The sequence below is a fragment of the Larimichthys crocea genome, chromosome XVIII, assembly GCF_000972845.2.
Source record: "Larimichthys crocea isolate SSNF chromosome XVIII, L_crocea_2.0, whole genome shotgun sequence".
Taxonomy (NCBI): domain Eukaryota; kingdom Metazoa; phylum Chordata; class Actinopteri; family Sciaenidae; genus Larimichthys; species Larimichthys crocea.
Window position 1 is genome coordinate 8,541,484 of NC_040028.1, and position 25,653 is coordinate 8,567,136.

General features: G+C 40.7%; 2 protein-coding genes across 2 annotated transcripts in view; one reads left to right on the plus strand and one right to left on the minus strand.

Moving 5' to 3' along the window:
• The first annotated feature begins 603 nt into the window (after positions 1-603).
• LOC104933426 (general transcription factor IIF subunit 2) overlaps positions 604-25,653 on the plus strand; it is a 43,806-nt gene continuing 18,756 nt past the window's right edge. The window contains exons 1-4 of the mRNA XM_027291023.1: positions 604-754; positions 1,015-1,088; positions 1,178-1,196; positions 2,191-2,335. Of these exons, the coding sequence (XP_027146824.1) occupies positions 689-754; positions 1,015-1,088; positions 1,178-1,196; positions 2,191-2,335 (304 nt within the window). The 5' untranslated portion in view covers positions 604-688. The remainder of the gene's footprint in view (positions 755-1,014; positions 1,089-1,177; positions 1,197-2,190; positions 2,336-25,653) is intronic.
• kctd4 (potassium channel tetramerization domain containing 4) lies at positions 22,181-24,208 on the minus strand. The gene has a single exon (XM_010748872.3). It carries the CDS (start codon positions 23,876-23,878, stop codon positions 23,102-23,104), a length of 777 nt encoding a protein of 258 aa, XP_010747174.1. The 5' UTR covers positions 23,879-24,208; the 3' UTR covers positions 22,181-23,101.

Sequence of the window (25,653 nt, forward strand, 5' to 3'; positions counted from 1 at the left end):
CAGGTTGGTCCGTTGGTGCGTTACGTTAACGCGTCCGCCATATTGGATGTGGCAGATCTGCCCGTAAACTAATAACAGGAAATGGACTGAACTTCATAAAGCGCCTTTCTACAAAGTTCTTCAAGTGAATGTCTCTTATACACCCATTCACACACACACTAATATATCTGGGAAACAAACAGGCACCAAAAACAACGTATGTAACTTTTAAAGTGATGATTATAAATGTTTACTCCTTATGTAAGCACCAAACCAACGTATGTATTTTTCTAATGCTGAGTGTTTACAGCTACTAATGTATGTAACACTGTTACTGTGATGATAAATATTGAAATATTTATATTTAACATTTAATCTGTGTCTATAATAACCAGATCCCGAAATAGTTTACTATAAAAACAATATATACAATAGACCGGGAATTGAAAGATTTTATGTCATTGTTTACTAATTAATTCATTTGTGAGGAAAACAATTCAACCGGAAGTGCATTCACAAATTCACGATTTTATTTTGAAATGTGTCCCTTGCATTTCCGGGCCTGACAGTGGAGGTCTGCAGTTTTATTTTGAAATGTATCCCGTTCATTTCCGGGCCTGACAGTGGAGGTACCTGACAGTGGAGGTCTGCAGCCAGCATCTCTTGGTTTGCTTTGCTCCTGTTTACCTTCACCACATTTAACGAAACAATGTCAGAGAAAACGGAGGTTAATCTGTCTGGAGTCAAACAGAGTCAGGGCGTGTGGCTTGTAAAGGTTTGTCCACCTGCAGATTATTAAATTATTAAATTAAAACGATGTTTATCGGTTAACACCCGAGCTGACGGGTTTTACAGGTGACTTCCGGTAATGAGGTGAAACTTAAGTTAACTAATGTCAGCAGTTTTACTAATTAAAAAAACAATTTAATCCAGGTCACTTTTATTTACTATTTACTTACTTTACTAAGTACATCATCACAGCTGCTGTGCAGTTATTATTAAAACTTAAATGTCCTCTTTATTGTCTCTTACCAGGTTCCAAAGTATTTATCTCAGCAGTGGGACAAAGCCACAGAAAAGGGGGATGTTGGAAAGATTAGCATCGGGAAGTATGTTGTAAAAATGTTAATTTAGAAGATTTTAATAATACATGCTTTTAAATCATGTCACTTTTTTATTTCTGTCCTCTGTCTGACAGGAAGCAAGGCAAAACAGAGGTGAGACGTCTCTGAAATACATTTTGAAACACAAATTGATTAATTTTAATTTTAAGACACATACTATCAAAATATTACTAGTTTTGCATTTCCTGTAATATCTTATTTCAATGTCAGCTTGATGTCCCCCCGTGTAAACTATCTGTAGTTCAACAGGGTCGGCCTACGCTGCTGGACTTTAATGTCTGTCATATTAGTGGTACTGTAAGAAACAAATATTTTTTGAGGTGGTACATGGTGTGAAAAGTTTGACAGTAGCTGCTGTAGGCAAAAGGTCTGTGAAGGTCCTGGTCCAAGCTTGTCCAGGTTATCCTTCTTTGTAGATCTGTGAAGACATTTTACCTCTCATCCAAGAGGCGTCTTCAGTTTTGACTGAGTTGAGGCTGGCTACAAACTGAGTCTCCATAAGCCACCATGTTAAAATGTCCAACATCTCAGCAGAAATAAACATGTTTACAGCTTGGTATAAAAAACAGTTTTGGTCTCTATAGCTAGTTTCCCTGTTCAATACAACTGTACTGAGTGTGGTTTTTTTATTTAATTCACCTGTTCAAATTATATTAAATGTGCATAATTAACAGCATGCCTGCTTGAATGACAGGTAGATTCTGTTACAGATGGCTTGTTTGAGCAACCAGGCTTCATTAAGCCCGCCTCAGGTTTGCCAATGATTCACGTCTTTAACAATGTGTTAATTTTTAGATTAGCTGGGAGGTGCCAAAGATAGAATTGCCAAGATGGTGGCGACCAAAGCCACCGCACTCCTACTGGAGTATGATGTGGCGTCACCTATGGGTGATGTCAAAGATATGCCATCTATACTTTATACTATCTGTGGTATTTAGCAGACAGATCTAAAGAAGCCTCTTAGTTGAGAGGTGAAACATCTTTACGGATCTACAAACAAGTCCAGTTTCCTCAGATTTAACCCTTCTCAAAGAAACGACCAAAAAATCTATATGCCATCTTTCCTTGACTCTGCTGTGTTTCTCAGGTACGTTTCAGTCTGAATGAGGAGCTGACTGTGCTGGGTGCTGTGGGGGAGAAGGACGTATCACTGCAGGTCCCAAAGGATCATCCCTTTACGATGCACACAGTGGGTGGACAGACCATGGCTGTCTTCAGTCAGAGTGACACAGGTCAGTCTCCAGCCCAGCTGTTCCAGCCCTCGCCTATTTCTTTTGTGCTGTATAATGTCATCCAAGAACAGATGGTTGATACTGGCTAAAGGGTTCAAACTGAAATAGATCTGACTGCGAAGATGAGTCATGGTCCACAGGGCAGTGTGGTTTGTGAGCTAAACAAAACTCTGTATTATAACATAAGATGAGATGAGACAGCCTTTATTGAACCCACAACAGGGAGATTCACATTATACGAGGTGGATAAGAAACACATTCATAAATAGGGGTACACCCTGGTGGTTCAAATGGTAGAGTGGGCTCCCCAGAAACCTGGTTTCAACTCCGGCCTTGTAACGTCTTTACTGCTCCTGGTGCTTAGATCCAGCTCTGCATCCCTGTCATCATCTTCTCACTTCAGCATCAATCTCCAGTCTTTCCACAGAGAGTGCCAGTTCTGCAGTTCTCAAGTATAAACGAGAGGTCACCCGATGTATCATGAAGTAGTTCTTATAACAGTAGAAATCACTAATCTCCGTATAGTTCCAAGTCCATGTTTGCACATAAAATCGATGTAGACTGGTGCTGAAAAATCATGAAAAAAACCCCCAGAGAAGCTTGATAATGAATCCATCTGAAAAATTTCAACAAAATTAGGCTTTACATGTTCAGCCGACAGTTTAAAGACTGACAAGAGAAAGTGTTAAGGAAATGGTTTATATGTATTCTTTGAGAACAGTATTCTGCAAGATATAAAAGCGCATTAACGTATTTTAAAGATAAGTTTAGAGTTTGGGTAACTTTCTTCGCACTGTGTTAAACATAGTATTAGTTATAAATAAGAGGAATCATGCATTGTTTTTAAATCGTGCTATATCAAGTAAAAAACAAAAAAAAACGTCTTGACTAAGGTTGATCAAGAAACAAATCCTGGAGCTGTTTTCTTGACAGCTTGTAGAGAAAACCAACACTCACTGTAAGTTTACCCAGGATAAAGTGGCACATGACATTACAGATTAAACTAACCTCAGTTCTTCAGAGTTCATTGGATTTCTTTCTCTGAAAGATGACTGGTGTTGTTAGGGCCTACTTTGATTGCACTGTAAAATTAATGAGAATACTCAGAGTGGGTTCTGATTTATGGAGAACATTTGCTGCCAGGCATGATGTGTCATACATATACATGAGCCAGAGGGATTTGCAGGGATTTGCATCAGACCCAGTTTAAAAATAACTATAACTGTATGACTGGGTGTCTATGAAGGTGTGATCCAAGAATCACAATAAAATTATATTTTTAATGTGAATGAAATGAAATGAAATAAAGTTCCATGATTCGGTGAAAACTTTAGTGGAACACTACATAAATAGCAGGTTGCTCCCTGTTCAAATCAGTAAAATGTCAGAAGCACTTCTGTACCTCTCAGGGTGCCACTGCTCATGAACAAGCAAATCACTGCTTCTCATGGTATTTTTCAAGAGCTGATAAGGGCGGATGTAATTGGGGGTTGTTGGTATAAAAACAAAAAACATGTTTTGAGCAAAGCTCAATTATGTTCAAAGTAGTTTAATGTGCAAATCTTGACTGGATGGTAAGTTAGAAAAAGTCTAGCCACTTTGGTGGACGCAAGAGTGACACGACTTAATACAGAGAGCAGTGAAAACATGTACATTATAATACAGAGAATAGTTCTGAGACCACATGACATATGCTTTAATTTCTGTGCTACAACTGATAGTTGTGAGTCTGTCATGGTGTCATAGCCCCTGCGGTATTTGTCAATGCTGCATGTGGATGGCAGTGACAAAGGCAATGAGCTGTGTTTTGTATCAATCTGGCTGCTCTGGTTGACAGGAAGAGGCTGCGGAAGCCAAACCATGTCTGTGGATGGCTATAGATTGAGATGTTAATGCAGCATGAGTTTAAATCAAGAGACGACCTCCGTGGCTGTGAAGTGAAGCCGAAAACTGCATTTCATTGAACGTCCACTTGAGGCTGGCTACAGAAGTGAGTCAGTCTCCGTAAGCCCTCATATTAAAACGTCAAATATTTAAATATTTACAGCCTGGTACAAAAACAGTTTGGGTCTCTATAGCAGACTCCCACATTTGTGACAACCCTATGAGGGTGGATTTTATATAACTCACCTGTTCAAGGCTTAAAGTTATGCAGCGTGGACGCTTTGATTGACAGCTAGTGCCGTTACAGATGGCTTGTTTGAGCAACAGGGTGTCATTCGGCCCGCTTCAGGTCCGTCGACAATCCACGTCTTTGACTATTTTTAGATTAGCTGGGAGGTGGTAGAGGCAGGACTGCTAATGTGACAGCCAGAGCCTCCACACTCTGAGCTTCACAACAGCTCTTTAGAAACCTGTTGGTGACGTCACATGTACGCCATCCATTCTTTGTGCTGTCAGTAATTTAAAATAATTTCCATGTCTGTAGTTATATTGGAGTCATTTTGTTATTCAGTGCGTGTTTGATCAATTTTAGTATTTCAGGTCTTCAGTACAAAGTAAATTTCATACAATTACCATTGTGTTGTCATTGTTGTAGCCTTGTTGTAGCCTATTTTGATGTGTGCTACAGGTAATATGTGTGTGTGTGTGTGTGTGGTGAGTTTCTCACCCAACGTGTGTCTGTGTGAGTTTTTTGTTCGATCATAGTCGTTTTGTTTCATATTTATTCATTCACCATATGAGGCTTTTGGTATTAACATTCATCATTTTTCTGCAGCATTTCACATTGGAAACATCTTCAAGTTCTCTCAAGTGGCATTTTTTGTTGTTGGATTGACACTACAATCATTTTTTTTGGTCTTCTTTGGTGCAGTCAGATTGCATGTAGTCAGGTACTGAAGAGGATCACAAAGCCAGACTCCCTCTGTGACCAGGTTAAAGTTTAGTACTGAATCTTTCATATGTGGTATGTGGTACTTTATCCTACTGCTTCATAGAAAAGGGGAAGGAAGCATACAGTGAAATAATCGTCCTGCTTCTCGATGTGTACGTCAGTACAAGGAGCAAAGGGAGCGAGCTGTGAATCAGCTCTCAAAATGATTTGAATTATGAGAAACTGGAAAACATAACAACATAATTTTCCCATTAAGCAGCTGAGCAGACAGTAAAGCAAAGCACAGGAAACCTCAGGGCACATCATTTAGATTATTTCTAGAGAGAAACCCCTGAAACATATTTTATATATCCATGTTTTAGAATAAAAGTAATGTTTTTTGTAACGCTGGTGCATCTGTTTATTATCATATCGTCTATACCGGCTCACGTCAGGTTTTTGCTGCATCTCGTCCCTCCTCTCTCTCCTCCGCTTATTATTATTTTCTGTCAGTAAGGACTAAAATGCCCCCCAAAATCTTAAAAAACCTGAATGTTTTCTTTCTGTAACATAGCAAAAAAAGGTAGCACAAAGAAAACAATATTATTCTGGACTAGAGCGACAGTGGATCGTTCAGTGGCTTTCTGTGCAGTCATATCACATGATCATGTTGTATAGGGAAACTGTTGGATAAATGTTTTCATAACATCATTAAAATCTGTAGTGGCACAGTTGGACTGCAGAAATAATTTGTTGTTGTGTCTAGGAGAAATAATAAACACTGAGCCTTGTGGCCTCTGCTGCAGAGCTTCTTCCTCGGCTTGTTGTTGGGTCTGGCCCGGTGTCCTGAGGGCTGCTATTCTGCAGCACTTCTTGTGTGGGTGTTTTTCTTCCTCTTTCTCTCTTGCCGTCTGCCTCTGGCAGGCTAGTATTAGAGAACATTGGCCTTCTCGACGTTTGACAACCAATCAATGGAACGATTACAGTCATGTGACTTTATAAATTTTACAACCCCATTCCAAAAGAAATAGTCGGGACACTGTATAAAATGTAAATTAAAGTAGAATGCAGTGAACTGCAAATCCTTTTAGACCTATGTTCAATTAAAAACAGTACAAAGATATTTAATATTTAAATTGATAAACCTTATTGTTTTTTGTGAATTTACAGGTCAGTTTTCTAATCTAACTTAACTAAACTTAACTTCATAGCATATTTTCATGTTTTGAAGCACATACACCAGGGAAAAGATTAGATTAGATTAAGCTTTATTGCACAAAGTAGTAAAGTACTTGCGTCTAACTGTGCATATAACAGGGATATATAAATAACAGTGTGGATATAAATATGAATGGTAACAGTATTAACAGTAAGGACAGAGTGAAATGAATATACCAGCAGCAGCAGCAATTGCAAGTAAAGCAAAAAGGAAATACAGGTGTAAATGTATATAATCTGTGTTAATTAAAGACTGTGTAAAGTAAGAATAAACGTGTGTTCTCAGTTTGTCAGACCAAAGAAGAATGTGTTATTAACCACACAACCAAATCTGAATGATTTAAAAATATTGACAAGTTTATGAAATTAAGTGTCAGAATTCGTAGGAGCATGTTATTGAGCCACCCTTTAAGACTGGCCAAAAAATCCTGGACTGAAAACTGGTGAAAAACTGTTTTAACCTCTAACTCCACATTTCAGTAATGTGTGGTTCAAAGACTTTTCACATTTTCAGCAACTATTACACAAAACATTAATGTATTTAAAAAAAATATGAGAATAGCTTTTACACAGCCTTGTACTATGTACGGTATGAACAGCATTAACTTTGTGTAGTGCGTGCAAGTTATTAAATTGGTCGACAGTATACAGAATAAACAGCCTGGTGTGAATATATAGTACAATATGGATGTGAATGTTATACTAACCAAATCTGAGCAAGTAAACAAAGTCTTGCTTCTGAAACGCTCCTGGTGGTGTTTGAAGTCACGTAGAGAATGGACTAAAACAGCGTGACAACAAAATGGCTGTCATGTGATGGAGTTGTGCCCGGTGGGGTTTCTCAGTAAGTGTAGGTGGGAGTGAGTAACATAGAAAAACATTTTCAACTGGCCACCATCATCCCCACAACTGATATAGTCGTGCAGGTGTGTGTTGCCCAAAAAAACAACTAGCAATTGCCGATATACTGGCTCAATTGTCCAACCCTACTGAGTGCGTAACCACGGCCCAAATGATAGTAAAATCTGAATTTCTGCATGTTAGTGACATAACAGTGCTCATCATGTACATCTCAGGTAATTGTCAGTAAACTCTAATAAAAATTGAGATAAAGCTTTCTCCTTATCAGGCTGCATCCTGCAGCCACAAGGTTTATTCTGTCACCGCCCTCACGCTCTTTATATTCACCCACACTACCTCCTACACGTGTTAATGGATTTTTCTGCTTCCTTTCTTTTTTTTTCAATTACCTTCAGTCTTTTATTACCAACAAATTCAGCTACACTTTGAAATGCTCTGCACTGAAACATCCTCAAGGGTAACAACTAAAGTAGAACTGGTGTCAGAGAGGACCACCTGTATAATGTTCTTGTATTTGTCAGCGCTCCAGGTGACTGGGTCGGAAATAAGAAGTCGGAAATAAGAAGTTGGATTATGGTCCTCTGAGATGCGGTGGTAGTCTCTGTTTACCTGACCAACTGTCAGCTCCACCCCCACTCACCCACACAAAGGTGTATTATATGACACTGGTCTCCCACTCACTTTCCCACAGTTTGCTCTTTTAAACAGGCATGTACACACACACACACACACCAACAACAACTTCCCAACATCACTGTACCTACGCACACACACTTGGATCGGTTTGATGTGCACTTGCACTCTCACACTTTCTGCCTACTCAAATTTTTACTGATTCTTGACACCTCGGACAGTGCAGGTCTTTAAAAAATAAAATAAAATAGATTAACATGTGAGAAATCTAGTCAGATATATGTTTATATAATCGTGCCATCACTTGCTACATAACAAATCATTTTTATCGCTTTATATCTCTTTATTAAATGTTTCTTTTAACATTTCATATTTAAAGTGTGTAACATTTAAGGGGATCTATTAGCAGAAATTGAATATATTAGCATAACTATGTTTTTATTAGTCTATATTAACTTTAAAATAAGAATTGTCATGTTTTTTTATGACCTTTTTATGACCCTTTTAGATCTACAGAGGGTCCTCTTCCACAGAGTCCGCTATATTGAACCGTCATGTTTCTACAAACCCAGAACAGACAAATCAAACGCTGACTCTAGACATGTCCACTGTAGTTTCTCCTTCATATTTGGAACAGGAGGTGAGCGAGGCGAGTGGTCTTCAGTTGGTTGCAAACTGGAGCGTCACCATTAGATGCCACCAAATCCTACACGCTGCACCTTTAATGTTCAGTGTTCAAAATCAAAGCAAGTTAAATGTTTCGTAGATAAATACTTACATACAGATTTTTCACATGCAGTTAAACCATGATACAGAAAATACTGCACTGTTAATACGATACCACAGGCTCATGTTCAGACACATAATGTTCGATGTCATATGCACCATTCGGCCGTACAGAACAAAACATGGAGGCCACTAAAGACTGACTACAGGTCAAAACCAAGCACCAACCTCCGTGGCTGTGAAATGAAGCCAGTGCTAAAGTGTCAAAAACCACAGTTCCTAAAACATCCACTTGAGGCTGGCTACAAAACGAGTCAATCTCCACAAACCCCCATATTGTCTGTGTGTATGTGGTGTGGTGTCCTTTACGTGAGAACGAAACAGCAGCAGAGAGATAACAATGTATATGCACTTAGCTCTTAGTTTTAACTGTAGCCACTCTTCTCCCACATAGTTGTGTAACACACACACACACACAACTTGCTCTCTGTCTGCCAATCATGTCAAACTCTTAATTACAGAGGTCTGAATTTAACCCAAACAATGTCAAAACAACCAAAAGTTGCCAGTTCAGACACATACTACTGTCTATCTACTGAATCTAGATTATACTGGGCGATGATCCGTAATAACAGTAAGATTAAGAACAATTTCTGCACTAAATCAGGTCTAATGTGTGACACAGGACATGACCAAGTGGCAGCCTCTTTCTTTCGAGAGACAGAACAATTGTCATTCATAACAATTGTTCTCTCTCTCTCTCTCCCTGCTTTCCTGTCTGCCTTCAGCTGTCCGCTCTCACAAGTTTAAAGCCGTCCAGAGTTACCAGTATTTCCGAAGTGAGTTCATTCGGCCACGTCTCCTGGTAGCCTGCTTAGCGCCGCTAACTTCCCCATCTTATTAGGAAGCGCTGTTACGTTAAATAACAATGTTGCATCTATGCGTCTATGCATAATTAAGAGCATGGCAGCTTTGATGACAAGTAGGTGCTGGCGGCTTGTTTGAGCACATAGGCGTGATTCAGCCTGCCTTAGGTCCACTGATGAACCACGTCCTTTCCCATTCTTGGATTAGCCACCGCACTCTGAGCTTCACCACGACTCTACAGAAACCTACGGGTGACGTCAGGGATACAACATCATCCATGTTTAACACAGTCTATCTTGCCCAACACTTAAACTCGTGACAGGAAACGAATCACTAAATTCCTGTCAGACTCCAGAGTACTTTGAGAAGAATGCGAACATGCTAACTGACCAACCAAAACAGAAAAATAGTTTAAATGTTTGCTGGTTTGTTTTGTTGTTTTTCAGTTCACTGCATTTCTAATGGCACTAGCATTGTGTTTAATGATCACATAAAAATAAAATAAAAATGCATGCCGATGACTTACAGTTCACAGTTTGGTTTTTGGTTAGTCAAGTGACTAAACAAAGCGCCCCAAAATGAGCTGAGCCTCTTTGTCTATGTCCATTTGTTAGGAAATATCTAATCCAACCACCCACTCAGTATCTAGTCCTTAAAATCCAAACAATTCAGACTCTGTATAATTCATTCCTCCACCTCTCTTCCACAAGTATTCAACGAGCCAACAATAGCAGGAGGTTGCTAATGGTGACCGTCAGTGATTGATATGTACATGAGTGGTGTTTGACATGGCTTTTGTACTGTGAGGCTGCTAGCTAAATGTTCCTCCATTATTTCCCCCTCTCGTTTGTTCTGCTTTGTTCTGGCAAGGACCAGGTATTGATTAAGAGGTTGCTAAGCAACAGGCTTAGTTGCCACAGAAGCGTGCAGGAGAGAACAGAAAGCCAGATGTAATGTACCGTTCTTCAGCAGCATTTATGAAGATTATCAGTAAAACTTTGCAGCTCTTGAGTCTTTTGAAATAACTCAAAGCCACACTGTCTGCATTCATACTGCAAAAGACGAACAGTCACTCTAAATACTTCAGCTATTTGTTGAACACACTACGGATACAGACTTTAGTATTTCTGCTTCTTCAGTGGATATTTCCGCAACAATGTTCAACAACATCTTTCTACAGTCAAAGAGTGGCTTATTCTGAAAGCCTGGCATCAAACATGACGTTCCTGTTGATGTTTTAGATCACTAAAGCTTTGTGTGTAATCATAAACCAAAGCTGTGTTTAAGCATGGCTTTCCTTGCCATGACTAGAATTTTATTTGAGACCAATCAATAATAACAAATTTACTACAAGTGTTCCCAACTGCTACAGCTACTACTGTTCCCGTTATCTTAGATTAGTTGGCGTGGCCACCGCTCAGTAAAGCTGCAAATCTTTATTAGCTTCATGGTTTGATTATGATTCAAGTGGGAAATTATCATCAGCTAAATGCTGGTAAAATATCAGGGTGAGATTTCAGACACTTAATAATGATTCAGCCTATTATTGAGTGTCTGGTTTTGGATTTGTCTCAAGTGGCCATTTTGACAATCCACTTCTCAACACCAGTATCTGTGTGACCCACCTCAGTACATAAGCACGATTCTCTTCCCTCTCTCAAAGTTGATAGAGCCACCTCCATTCTTGGTTGAATAACTGAGCTCGCTGTATTCTTATGGTTGCAGATGTTAGCTCGGAGTGACGTCTAATATGGCTCCTCAGATTTGTTTTACTTACCATCTTGTCTGCTGCATGCTTCCCAGTAAATTTCTACAAAATGTGCCCAGATGTCTGCTTTGACATTATTTTTTACTTGACGTAAATTTGTCCTAAGCAGTTGACTCTCTCAGCATTCATCTTTCAAGCTTCAGGATCATTTTAAAGCCGTTTTTAACACATGAAATGCTGATTTTTCTGTCGTGTTTTATCACAGTACTGTCATATAATTTAACATGCAGCTCAAAACATGCACACATTTAAGTTTGCAGTACCTCTTTTATTGACAAAGGTTTCATGGCCTTTTAACGATTATGCAGGTTACGACTGCAGCCTAAATAAAATTCACTCCTTGATTCTGGGTCGAGTTTGGTAAGAATTTGGTGACTGCGGTGCTGTGTTATTGTATGTGTGTCCTAATCTGTGTTCCTAACAGTGGTTTAAATTTTCTACTTGTGCCGCTAACTATGGTCTTCTCCATAGCAATGGCTACAAAGACTCTTGGGTTTTGTTGTATTTAGACTCATCCAGCATGCCAAACTGATGGACAAACAATTAAAATTGATCGCCATGACAAGTAGTATTGTTACACGATTCATTACTTCTGTGTTTCAATAAGATTGTCTTAAATCCACCTATTTTAATCCACAGTTTACATTTTTCACATAACAAATAAAGGATGAAAAGCCCAGATGTGAAACAACATCTCACTAAAAAGGTTTTTATATTCGGCTGAGGCAGAAAAGTTAGACAATGAAAACTATGTCTTATTCCAGTAAACAGACAACTAGATAAAAACATCAAATCCGACCAGTAACTTTACGGCAGCCAGCAACTTCTCACTTTTAAAGTAATTTCAGATCCACTTACAAATATTGAGCTGTTATTCTCACCAGGAATCAGCCACACACCAGACAAATGTGGGCTGAGATTTAGAGGTCTGGAGTCAGACTACATAAAGAATAAAAGAGATAAACTGTTATTGTCCTGATGTGTTATTAGTTGAAATGCCTGTTGTGTTGTAACATCATGCACAAATCCACTGGGCCTGTACATGCTGTTGTAGGTGTTTTTTATTGAAGTAGTGTGGCTGGCTTGGTTTTCTAGGTTCAGTCCAAACGTGCGGCTCACGAATCACTGAGTGTTTAAAGAGGCCTATCTCTTGACTGATTATCTCTTGACTGAATGCCTCTTGAAAAGCATGACTTTGCAGTCAGACGACACTAACAACACACGCTTTCAGGACTCTATCCGACTTCATTCACAAGGATTCAGCAGGCCCACTGTGTGAATTGTTGGCACTTGTCTCCAGCTTTCAGCCACTCCTCTCATTGAGCACCAATAGCTGTATGGTTGGGTTGCACAGCAGACGTCAGTCTTTGTGTTAAGACAGTTATGGCTGTGTTCTTCTTACGTTAATCCAATGTACGGCTTCAGAGTTCCTGTCATCAGGGAGCTCAACCCTCTTGGGCATACTCACTGTCACTGGTTGAAGCTGTCAGATCTCTTCTGTTGCACATGGAAGAACTACTCACAGTATGAGCGAGGGCATAGGCATTGTTTGAATTTAATTTCTCACCACCCTGACATTTGTGTTGCAGCGTATATTTATCCATGGAAATGAGCTCTGTGCTCTTTTCCAACAACTCCTCTTCTCATATTTATACAGATCGTCACATTCACACCGGCAGCAACACATTGAGAGTGTAAGAATACCTTGTTTCTTATCAACACGTACAGTATAAAGACTCTGGTGTGTTTATCCACTGTACAGATTATTCTCAAACACATTTACTGTGTAGGAATGAAAATCTAGAACATATCATCTCTGTTTAGAAGTTATTAAATTATACAAGTTAGTTCAGACAGTCATTTGATTTGACAACCGTTACTTTAACAGTCCTCATCTGTTTACAAAGATGAACATATTTGTATAAGTAGTTTAAAAACACACAACAGGCAACCTGCCGTTCTCAATATGATCAGCTGATAATAAACCTGATCAGCCACCGTCACAATTAATACACAGCCATTAATCAAACCAATAACTGGTGGTAACATGTAGACCCACAAAAAGTAGCTAACAAGCTAGTGTTCAGTTTTTATATAACGGCATCTGTGCAGTTCCAGTCCAGATGCAAAACTATTTGTGTTAGTGGAGTCAAATAAAGATTACATTAACAAAGAAATCATAATCTGCTGTCACTGTTAAATGATGAATTCTGTAATTAATCATAGCTTAGGTAAGATTAGGATTGTAGTCTGTGATGTTTCTATTTGGCTATTTAGTCTGCACTCATTGCACTCATCGATTATTTATTTAGGACTTCTGTATTCATGTTAAATAGGTGCACCTAAAAAGCAGAGTTCATATAATGCAGTTTGTAGTACAATGAAATGGAAATGTTTGCTGAATGTATTGTTTGGAAAGATAAAATGTATGTAATTATAGTGATGCATACAAACTACGCCTCTATTATCCATTAAAACAACATGCTTTTACTGTCTGGCACATTTTAAGGTAAAGCATCTTATCTAAAGGAATCTTGGCAGGAGATGAGGAAGATGTTGCATTGTGTTTCACCTGTTGGTTGTTAGTTTTCCAGACCTCACAGAGTGCGATCGTCTATTGAAAGAGGTCAGGCAGATGGTTTGTTGCTGCTCTTTAGGTAGAAACCCATCTCTCTCTTTTAACTAGATTACAATAAAAATCTACGTGGATTCAAAAAAGTGGTTTGCACCCCACAGGTCCCTTAAAAATGCAAATCTGCTTTTTCATTTTTCCCTGTAGCACTGGGCTGAATCACTGTGACTCAAGGCCTCCTATTCTTCTCAGAGATGCATGATTGTTGTTGCCCAAGGTGAAAATAGGGAGTGCGTGCCAGCAATTGTTTAGCTAGAAGAGAAAAATCATCTGCGTTCTCATCTCTGTTTTGCCTCTTGAAAATGAAGGTTTGTCCAACCCCTGCTGTGCTCCTACACAAAACACACGTGACACCCAGAATAATGTTAGAGGGCTAAAACGTGACGCTTTGTTGCCAGCAGACACAATGTGAGTCTCTGTCGGTGGCTTGTTGAAACACTGAAAAGGTTAAAGTAACACCCATTGTAAGGAAGTGTGGGGGAAGTAACCTTTAAGTCTTTAAGTCATGTTTTCTATGAAGTTGAAAGTGCTGAGGTGTTTGTCTCCATCATGGTCCTTGCCGCTGTGTCTCCAAGAGCCCATTATGTTAATGGTAATGTCATGTCCCCTGTCTGCAAGCATTTTCTCCCAGTGTACAGTATTTTTCTCATTTTCAAGTGTATTTAAATTCCTTTGGGTCCTCTGCATTCACATAATGCACCACTTCTCCCAGAAAATTACAAATGCTTGTTGTCATGTTTATTTCTTTGTTTGCATTGGAACAACTCGGAAAAAAAACAAAAACAAATCTAAGATATTCCATACAGATGTTTGGTAGCACACTCTTTGGAAAGGTCGCCTTCTGTAACCATCTTTGAGTTTCTCTGTACTGGAAAATTTGGACCACTCTACTTTTGCCAGCTGCTCCAGGTTTTTTTAGATTTGATGGGTTTCTTCTCCCAAACGCTGCTTTAAGATTTCTCTACAGGTGCTCTGTAGGATGAGTGCTTTGTCTGCAAACGTGCAGGATCCAGCGTTTGTGGCGAAAATGCATGTTTTTCCATTCATTTGAGTGGGGGTTGTCTGTTTTAGCTGCAGAACAGAGACTGAGACTAACCAGGTCGATTCATGGACTAAACTCTGATTCTTTACCTGTTGTGTTCTGGCTTTGTTTATTTCATGTATCCAGCTTCGAAATCTGTGTCTGGTTCGTAATTTACGTTGCAAAATAATGACATGAAAAAATGTTATTTGTGCAATGGTTAGAGAGAGAGACAGAGTGCAAGCATTAGGCGAGAGACATATACAGTGAATGAGAGTGAGGGAGCGCCGGCCTTGATAAAGCTGGTTAATCAGCAAAATAAAAGTTTATTTCCTGATTGCTTCACAGTGGTAACATATAGAAACATCCCCAGCACACCCACCCAACTTTCTGACACTGGACCCTACTTAGGACCCCCCCAGAATTCTTTGATAGTCTTAAGATTTCATAGCACCATGCACACAGTCAAGACATCCGGTACCCAAAGCATTAAAGTAACCCCAAAATGTCAGTAAGTCTCCACCATGTTTGACTGTAGGCAGCCGGCTCCTTTTGCTGAAACAGAAACATAAAAAAGCCAGAGAAAAGTTTGCCAACACTTACCAGAGAAAACCAAAATCCTACTGGCAGATTGTCCTGTGGACAGATGAGACTAAAATAGTTTCATTCATTCTTCTGTTTTCAGAAAAAGAAAAGAAAAGCGTCCCTACAGTGAAACATAGTGGAGGTTCACTGATGTTTTGGGGTTGCTTTGCTGCCTCTCTCTGCCTTTGCTGTGTTGTTGAAATGAAAACAAAAGAAATAAACATGACAACACCAAAGCATTTGTACTTTTGCAACATTTTTTGGGTGAGGTATTGCAATATGTGAAAGAAATGCCCATGTTTTTGGCCATGACTGCTACAGACCATGGTTAAAATCTGAAATGTCTCTTACTATCAGAGAATTAGAGAGCTTGTTCTGTTTTTAGTTCCCTGCCATCACTGCTGCATTTCAAATGAGGAATCCAATTTACTCTAACAGTCCATTTCAGTATTTAACATCCAGAAGCTTTGCTGACCTGCACCAGTGGGTTTTCCGAGGTAGATTAGATTGGCTATAGCCTTTGTAGGGAGTCGTGCACAGTGACACATGAATAAAAAGGATGAAATTATTGTTAGACCAGACTATGAGACGGCGAGATATTTCAGCTCTTCATTATGAATGCAATAATAGCCGGTCAGTGTCCAAATCTGATATAATGACTGTTCCACCACGCACAGGTCACATAGTCCATATGTTTGTATTCATTTTGTGTGAGATGTCTGAGCAAGAGAATAAATTTGTGTTGTGTGGGAGGATTTTACTCAACACTAACAAAACTTGCCTCACTCAGCCTTTAAACAAAAAAAACCCCGGAAAAATAGCTGCTCACCCACCATTAGTCTGGCTTTCAGTGGAGAGTTGATGCTTTGCATTGTCCAAATCAGGCCTGAGTATGATGTGCTCAGATTCAGCTCTGAGCCCAGAAGACGAGACCCTGCAATCCCAGACGAAGCAAGAAAGTCACGAAGGAAGATTCAGATTTGACAGAAAATGCTGAATTCATGTCATCTTGACATCTTGTTTATATATTCTTATATATCCACACACCACTTGGTTTTCTGTGTGACAGCCAGTTTGTTGCAAGAACATGTTGCAAACTCACACTGACAATGAAGATATGTGACTTAAGTATAAATTTAAAACTACTGCTCTTGAACCGTCCATGGAGACACTCTTGAAATCATTTTCCCTGATCAATCAGTCAGTCAGTCAAAAGCACATAATAGTGCGGTCTTCTGTGTTTGTCATTACTCATATAAAGTGGTTGATTTACGGTCTGATACTGTCCAACCACATGTACACACATACTGTGCACACACACCGTCACATGCACACACACCTGTCTTTACAGCCTTCAGTGTCATGTGCTGATTACCACCCTCACACACACAGCAGGAGGGTGGAGGGCAGGTCAGCTTTGATTTTCTCCTCCACCTCATTCTCTCCTCACATCACTCTCTCACTGCTGTCTGTTGTCCTTTTTTTTTATTTTATAGAACTCAAAAGATCAAATTATGAGTTAATCTATAACTGTTCTGATCACTCATTCATTGTTTGTATTTTTTTAGCTTCTCAATCTCTGTTTTGTAAAAGAAAACTGAAGATTTTGTTGGTCACAGTGGGCTCTGGGCAGTATAAAGAATGGACAGGTTTTTGAAGAGACTGGAGCTGACAGCCAGCATGATGACAGTCTCGCCTCTTCCACCTCCCGCCTAATCTAAAAATCAGCAAAGGCGATGGTGGAGTTAATGATGCCGGGGTGCTCTAATAAGCCATCTGTAATGGCAACCGCCTGTCAATCAAAGCATCAACACTGTTAATTATGCATAATTTCAAATTTTATAATCAAGTATAATTTTGTTGACGTGCAAGAGCAGTGAATGGCCTTTTTTCCGATCAGATAAGATTATATGTTTCTAGACAATTCCTGAAACAGCATGGATTTATTTCGCTTCCCTGGCAAAACAGCCTCTCTGCATCTTTAGGGTTGAATCTGACACCAAATTATCCTCAAAGAAACAAGTTTGTTTCAAGTGTAAATGCCGTTTTAGAGACTTTTATACCTTGAGGAACAAGTACGGGTCTTGAGGGAAACGCGCTCAGATTTCAGTAGTTGCCAGCTCCAATCTAAAAATATCTGAATATATTATTGTGTGAAAAACATTTCTTTATACTCACAGTTTCAATGTGCCCCCTGCATATTTCGCATCTCCTTTTTTTGTGAGTGAATAATAGCCGATGCTGCCACTTTTGTTTGAGCTGAGGGTGGAAGTGGAAGGGGCCTGACCTCCTCCTCCTCCTCTTTACCACCACCACCCCATCTCTCTCCTACTCCTCCTCCTCTTTACTACACCATCTCTCTCCCCTTCTCCTCTTCTACCATTGCCTCTTGTTGTGGAGTTTAAACATAAAAGTCAGAGGTATGTTAGTCATTTTTCTGGCCGAGCGGCACCACACGACTAATGCATCGCGATAAGGAGGGGTGTGTGTGTGTGTGTGTGTGTGTGTGTGTTAGATGGAGAAAGCGAGCAGCTCGTCAGTGTATTATGTAGGAGTTGAGTTTGCCTGGCAACAGGTGAAAAGACTGAGATGAGACTGATGATAGTAGTTTGTTGTTTTCTCACTGCTGTTACCACCTCTCTCCTCTTTCTCCTCCTGCACCTCCTCCATCACTATGACCCCGCGGCTAATAAGAGAAAGCCATCATCGTCATAAAAAATGCATGGGGTTGATCTGCAATTAAAAAAGGGCCTTGGGTTTGATGTTGTTGAAAGTCAAGTGTCAGGGCTAGGTGAACAGGACCAAGCTCCCCTCAGTGGTGTTCACGTATAACTTGTCGCACAAGGCGTTATGTGTTGTATGTTTGTTGTCTGTGTTTGTCAGGCGTGGGCTGAGGATGAGGTCTGCCTGATGTCAGAGGTTGATGTGGATGTATGAGTCATGACGGGGGTGGTGGCGGCTGGTCCGACCGTGCGGGGGGCATTTAGAGGTACAGTGAGAGATGCTTGTTGATTCAGAGGTGGCTGATTGTTGGTAAATGAAAGGTGTACAGTAAGAGGCAGTAACTTGTTTTTCAAAGGCTTTTCCAACTCGAGTAAGAATAAACTCTGGAGGAGATGAAAACTGGGATGATTAAATTTAAACTCCATCTCCTTAAATGGATCTTGACGCATCCCTGCTTCACATTGTTTGGACAGAAACCAGGCGGGACTTGTTTTGCATTTACTTTGGCACCAGCCACATCACACACTGCCAAGTAGGCTTTTTTGTCCTTTTAAATATACCCTGGTGTTGGATGTTTGTGACCCAGTATAATAAACTTACAGCACTGACTAATAACATGTGGCAGGTCAAATGTATTATTCAGTTTGCACTCCTCCAAAGATCTTAAAAGACACTAACTTATCCAACAGTCTGCTTCTTCCAGATATTAATTTATTGCTTTGGTTATGAATTTAGTGGCCTATTCGAAGGGGAGTATCTCTACTCAGCCTGGGCACCTCTGTGCCTCCTGAAATGTGTTGCAGGGAGAGTATACACTGACAAAAAAACTATAAAATTTATAAGTTTGAAGCATAGACGGTATAAAATATGGACGTCATATTCGTGATGTCACCCACAGGTTTCTGGTTTAAAGCGTTTAAAGAGTGTGGAGGCTCTGCAGCCATCTTGGCAGTCCTGTCTCTTTAGACTCCCGGCTAATCTAAAAAACGTGGATCATTGAGCGGACACCTGGTTGCGCAAACAAGCCATCTGTAACGACACCCACCCGCTAATCAGAGTTGCCCCACTTTTAATTCTGCATAACTTTAAGTTTTAATATAATTTGAACCATGAGTTAATAAAAATTTGCCCTCAGGCCAGGTGTCATGAACAGGGAAATTAGCTATAGAGACCAAAACCGTTTTTTTGTACCAGGCTGTAAACGTGTTATGAATTTGACTCATTCTGTAGGCAGCCTCAAGTGGACGTTTAAGGAACTGGAGTTTTTGGTACATCTGTATTGGCTTCATTTCACAACCATGGCGGTTGCTGCTTGGTTTAAACTTAAAATATCTCGTCTTTGTCCTGTATTTCTTTGATTTGTTTTGTCATTGCACTAAGTTTTACACAGTGTCCCAACTTTTGTGGAATCATAGGTGTAGAGATTTCACTTTTGACTTGATTATTATGATACTACTGAATTTGGAGTAGTTTACAGAACAACACAACATTTACACAACGTATCGTATATTACTGTCTAACTAACACTGAGTGTGCAGTGCAGAGACATAAAAAGAGATCCTCCTTGGGGGAAAAGTCCAGGATTTATTCCACAGACTGGCCTACTTATTAAAATACCAAATATCTTTTCTGTGAGGGTTTGACAGAGCTCCCCAGCTTCTGCAGGTGGAGATGCTGCACCAGTTAAACTTACCGTCAGTCATTACAGCAGCTGGTGTGAAGAGCAGAGCTGAGCATGTTTTAATTAAAACTGTTAATTTACAACCTGTAATTGACTTTATTGTATGATGACATTGTTCATTAGTTCTTATTGGGCTGGGAGGAATTACATTGCATCATTAATCATTATTTTTCTTCATTAACATACAAACACACTACACACATATTTAGCCGTAAGGGGTTTGGTTCCTCACTTAAGGGCTACCCTCTGGTTCCCGAGCCAGGTCCCTACAGACTCTACAACTACTGGCACATTAGCAAATCAATCGTGACTGCTGTCATCTAGTTCAAATTCTCCAACTGGCCACCGTCCACTCATCCTACACTACATTACACAAACTCTCATAGGATTGTTAGTCTAAAAAATAAACCATACACCTAATAAAATCAGACAGCTTACAAATTCTCTCTCTTTAACCAAACTAAGCACGATGAGCCTTGTTAACTCATCATGAAATACACTTCAGCTGTCTCGGTTAGTGTTTCCACTGTTCCAATAATGACCAACTAACTCTGGTTTGTTTGAAATAAACCCTTGAAGGTCCAGTGTGTAGGATTTAGTGGCATCTAAAGGTGAGGCTGCAGATTGTAATCAACTGAATGCTGTTCACCTTCTAAGCATGTAGGTGAAACTATGATGAAAACGTGAAAAGTCCTGTTTGGTAATAAAGTGTAATACAGCAGCATTGTAGGCTTTTTGGTGTATAAGCTTTTGGGAGTACTACAGTGTGTAAGAACCTTTTGCTGTCTGCACCACAGTGCTCTAGTAAGTGGGGAGCATGAGGGATTTCGGATTAAGCACGGAGCAGATTTTTCAAAAAGTTGGATCGCCTCGCTATCTCCTGTTTCACTCTGTTCCTACTGCAAGGAAGTGGTCTGGTTAGACAACCCATAACCTCTCTGTGTGCAGCAGAGCTTTGTCGTACAGCGTAAGAGAGTGAGCAGTGAGTGAATTTGAGTCGAGCAAGAGAGCGGTCCTCTCTGCTCACATGCTCCCAGCATACGTTAACTGTATGTCCGTGTGATGTGAAATCTTCAGTGCTGATTGAGTGACCTAGAGAGTGAAGCTGGAGAGGGAGCAGTGGTACTGAGAAAGACAGTGAAGCAACAATTATTTGTTTAACATTCATTCTTAGTCATGTTTCAGCCTTCATGTGTAATGCTGTTACACAATTAGAGCTCTTAATGCTGGTCCTCTTGTCCAACACATTTCATTGTATTGTTGATCCTGAATTTGGAAATTTCAGCGTTAAACATTAATGTAACACCAGGCTGAACATCTAAAAAGTTTGTCTCTGATCACACTATCTGTGTTGCATGTGGTCACCTGTAGCCCAACAGTGACGTCAGTGTGAATACACTTCTAGATCACCGTAGTGAAGTCTGAAATTTAGCAGCTGGTGGTTGAGAAACATTTCCATCTGATGTAAAGTTGTACGTTAACATTTAGGCCATTGTGTTTATGCCTGTTGTAGTCATCTGTAGAAATAATTACTTCAGGACAAGATGAGCAACAATAAAACTAAAATAAATTTTGCTCCTGCTGTTCCTTTTAGCGTGAACCCAAAACAGACAGATTTCTCATAAACCTCGGGCAGAGTGATTTTTAAATCCCATTTATTGTGTCTCTAATTAGCTTCTCATAAGCCAAGCGCATTAGAGACTGATAAAATGTAAAAAAAAAATAGAGCAGCCCAGCACTATTTAAATATAGAGGCATGCTTTATGTTTCTGTAGCTGAATATCCTCCAGTGGCACTGATCAATTTAAAAAAAAATGATTCATGCAGAGTGGGTTTTGATGTGATGTCTTCATTCAGGGAGCAGAAACCCAGGAACATTACACCCTCTACTGTTCTGACACCTAATACGTGTAACAGCATAAAATATGCTGCACATAGTGTTATTTTTGTCCTTTTGCACACCTTCTAGGTTGTTCCAGACATGAAAATTAGTGTTTAACACATGCAGTGAGTGATTTTATGGAAGGAAAGTAAGCGGCAGATCAGTGTGTCTGTACAATCAGAAGATTCTGGAAATGTAACACCAATAAAGCTTATTACAGACTGTAAGTGCATGTTGGTCAGGATTTTTATGCTATTGAATAATATTGATTTCAGTACATTTTACAAAACTTGCTCTCTGGTGCTTATATATAATTGATGCAAAGTAACTTCTCAACACTTTTCATCAGTACAAGCAGCATTGGACAGACTTCTTACACCAAGCAATGACTCAGGGCTTTAACTGTACACATACTTTTGCAGATACACTCAGTTTCAGTGTCACTTTTATTTGTAAAATATCCACATTGAAAAGTAAATAGGCATTGTCGTGGCACTGACTTCACAGAGGATCACAGCACTAACAAACACAGTTTATTTAGTGCACATGCATCATGCTAGATTCAAAGCCCTTACAATAATCACAGGTCTTTGCACTTGAACTCGACACAATCTGAGAAACGTTTTTTTATTTTTTTATTTATGTTGCTTCAGTCCGTTTTGGGATGTCGAACTTGGTAGTCCATCAGAAAACAACAATTAATGCGCTGTGGTTTTCCCTCCAGGCTCCAGAGTGGCTAATAAACTAAAGAAAAGGTCGAAGCACGAAGTAAACACAGCACACACAGTATATAGCAACACACGCGCCCGCACACACACACACACACACACACACACACACACACACACAGACTGTAGTAAAAGCTGAATGGCACAGCGGTGCACATCACGGCTGGTTTTGAAGGCTTTTGCAGCCGTAGACGAAGCAGCAGAAGCAATGTTATGATTCCTTCATGTTTTCTATAGAATACTGTTGGCTCGTCTTCATATCTAATCCAATGCAATTTAGACATAAATGCTAAGTTGGTCTGAATTTTATAAATACTAGCTCACGAAGCAGTGTAAAGGTTGATGCCAAAATGCAATTCTGCTGATACTTGTTTTCAAATCATCCACTATTACCCGAAACTCATCAAATCCTTTATCTGTAAGCCACTATACACACTGTGAGACAGTCCAACCCACCTGTTCTCCTTCTTTCACCAAATGACACATTACTCAGCACATATTACACGATCTCCTTACATTAGCAGGGCGGATATGAAATCAGGCACTGCTCTTTTCCCGTCCTGCCTTCCCCTCTCCTCCTCCTCCTCCTTCACCTCCTCCTATCTTCCTTCGGTTTCCCTCCATCCTACTTGACAAAGTGAAGGGCCTCAGCTGCCACCACGGAGCCTTTGCTGCTGTCGAGGCTTGTGACCAGCTTGAAGCCTGATCTCAGTGCGAGCATCACTGTCTCTAGTTTCAGACAGTCAAGTGTGCACAGGAATGTGCTGTCCTCCTTCAGCACAAGCCGCGAGCCCGGCTCCGACTTGATGAAGTGTCGGAACTGGATCACGTTGGACGACACCACAAATTCTTCTGGAAAGCCGTCCAAGCGGCTTTTGGAGATCTGCACCAGCCGCGCTTTGACTTTGTCGATGAAGATGGGATCGCTGCAGTACACCTTGAGGCCCTGCGACCTCTCGTGGCTATCCGTCACCTCCAAAAAGGCGGCCTCGCGCTGGGCGGCCCTCTGGCTTTCCCACTCTACCACGGCTTCTACCAGTTCGCTCAGGCGGTAAAAATCGGCCTCCCGACGCAGGAGCCCTGCCTCCCGGAAGTCGTCGGGCAGCTGAAGCTCTCCGGTTCGGAGGTAGTTGAGCACATGGCGAAAAACCGGACCATCTCTATCGATGAACGGGTTGCCCATGGAATCAGTGTGCTGAACCGGCTTCTTCCCGTTGGCCAGCTCTTCCAGAAAGGAACCCTGTTGCTTGGAAAGGGTCATCCGGTGGGCGGTGTACAGGAACCCTCCTACGTTGATGGTGATGGTGCCTGATGAGGGCTTCTTGAAGCTCTTGCTGGGCTGCAGCAGGTCCGGGTTGATGTGCCTCAGTTCACTTTCCATCCTTCTGAGGTTCCATTCCATTCTCCAGTCACCCTCTCCAGCCTTCGACCCAGCCTCCTCAGAGCTGGTGTTGTCTGCAGTGCAAAAATCGAGTCTTCCTCTTCTCTTGTTACTGGCTGTGTGAGTCTGTGGCGGTGGTACTGCTGAGGAAATGAGAAGGTGTTGTCAGCTGTCGTATAGTGAGAGGGAATGTGTGTGAGAGTGTGTGATGGTGGATGGATGGATGAGTCTGGCAGAGCAGCTACAGTGAACTGGGAGCTGAAAACAGACTGGCTCTCTGTGCATCTCTCTCTCTCTCCCTCCCTTTAGGAGTGGGTGGGCATACAGCGTCACATACAGGGAGGAGAGAGAGAGAGAAAGAGAGAGAGAGAGAAAGAGAGAGAGAGAGAAAGAGAGTGGGAATATGAGTGCAAACAACAGAAGAGTATGGACTCCAGGAGCTCCGTCTTTCTTGCTTGCTCTCTTTCCCTAATTATCTGTGATAAAAAAGGTGCAGAGCAGAGAGATAGCAATTAACACACACACACACACAACCACACACACTGCTGTCACCAGATGGAGTAGGGGGTTGCTTCTATAATTTTTGTGGTGTGAAACTGTCTCAGCTTGTGTGAGTCTGAATATGAAACTCCTTTTTGCAGCCAGATCCATCTGTTTACCACACAACACTACATGTGAGCTGGAATCTATGTCGAAGGGGGGTCCGGCTTCTTAATTTACGGGTTTACCGCCTCGCTCGGATCTCTGGTTATGACAGGAAGAAGCAGGCTGCTAGTCTCACTTATGTAAATGAAAGCAACAGAGAATAAATTTATGTAAATATCTTGTTTTCTTTCTTGCAAGGTAAGAAGCACTCCTCTGTTTTAGAGAGTGCTGCTTGTGTCTTGTGTGTGCGCGTGCTGGCTTTAAGCTTCTGTGGAGGAAATGGACCAATTATAGTCAATGGTGGTCTGGTCATGAAGGACCGGTTTTGAATTGGCTGATGCTGTGGCCTGTAGCCCACCTCAGGGGAACTGTACTAGACGGTAATTTGGTACAAATGCTTTATACCATCAGTCTGTGTTTCACATGGCAGTGTGTCTCTGTGTATTTCTCATTAAACATGACTTGTGATTTTTACACAGAGGGCCTGTAAAGGTAAATTATTTTTGGTCTCTGGTTGGACACAGTGTGTGATAAAACGAAGCGGCAATCTCTGTGGCTGTGAAGTGAAGCCAAAAACTGCAGTTCCTCAAATGTCCAGTCCCCATGTTTAGTCCCAACACGTTTACAGCCTGGTACAAAAAAACATTTTGGTCGCTGTAGCTGATTTCACCATTCATGACAACTGTACTGAAGGTGAATTTTTACAGAACTCACTGTTCAAATTAGATTAAGGCTTAAAGTTATGCGTAATTAACAGCATGGCCACCCTGATTGACAGGTGGGTGCTGTTACAGATGGCTTGTTTGAAGAACCAGGCGTCATTCTGCACGTCGATGATCCGTGTCTTTGCCGATCTTTAGCCGGGAGAGGCAGGACTGCCAACATGGTGCTGGCCAGTACCTCCACTCTCTGACTCCCAAATTTCAACGGGGTATGTATGCGCCACGTTCCGCGGGCTCTGCGAGGTGACAAGAAGCCAGACAGAACGGGTAAAAAGAATCTGGTCGTTTTATCAGAATTAAACACTAGGGAAAATAGCCGAAAGAGAAACAAGTTAAGTACATAGCATATTAACACATTTAGAAGCACATAAACCAAGAAAAATGAGCAAACAAAGTCTGGCACTTCTGAAATGCTCTCGGTGGGGTTTG

What these genes read in the sequence shown, in the direction of transcription:
- kctd4 (XM_010748872.3), bottom strand. Translation starts at nt 23,878, where the DNA reads ATGGAATGGAACCTCAGAAGGATGGAAAGTGAACTGAGGCACATCAAC.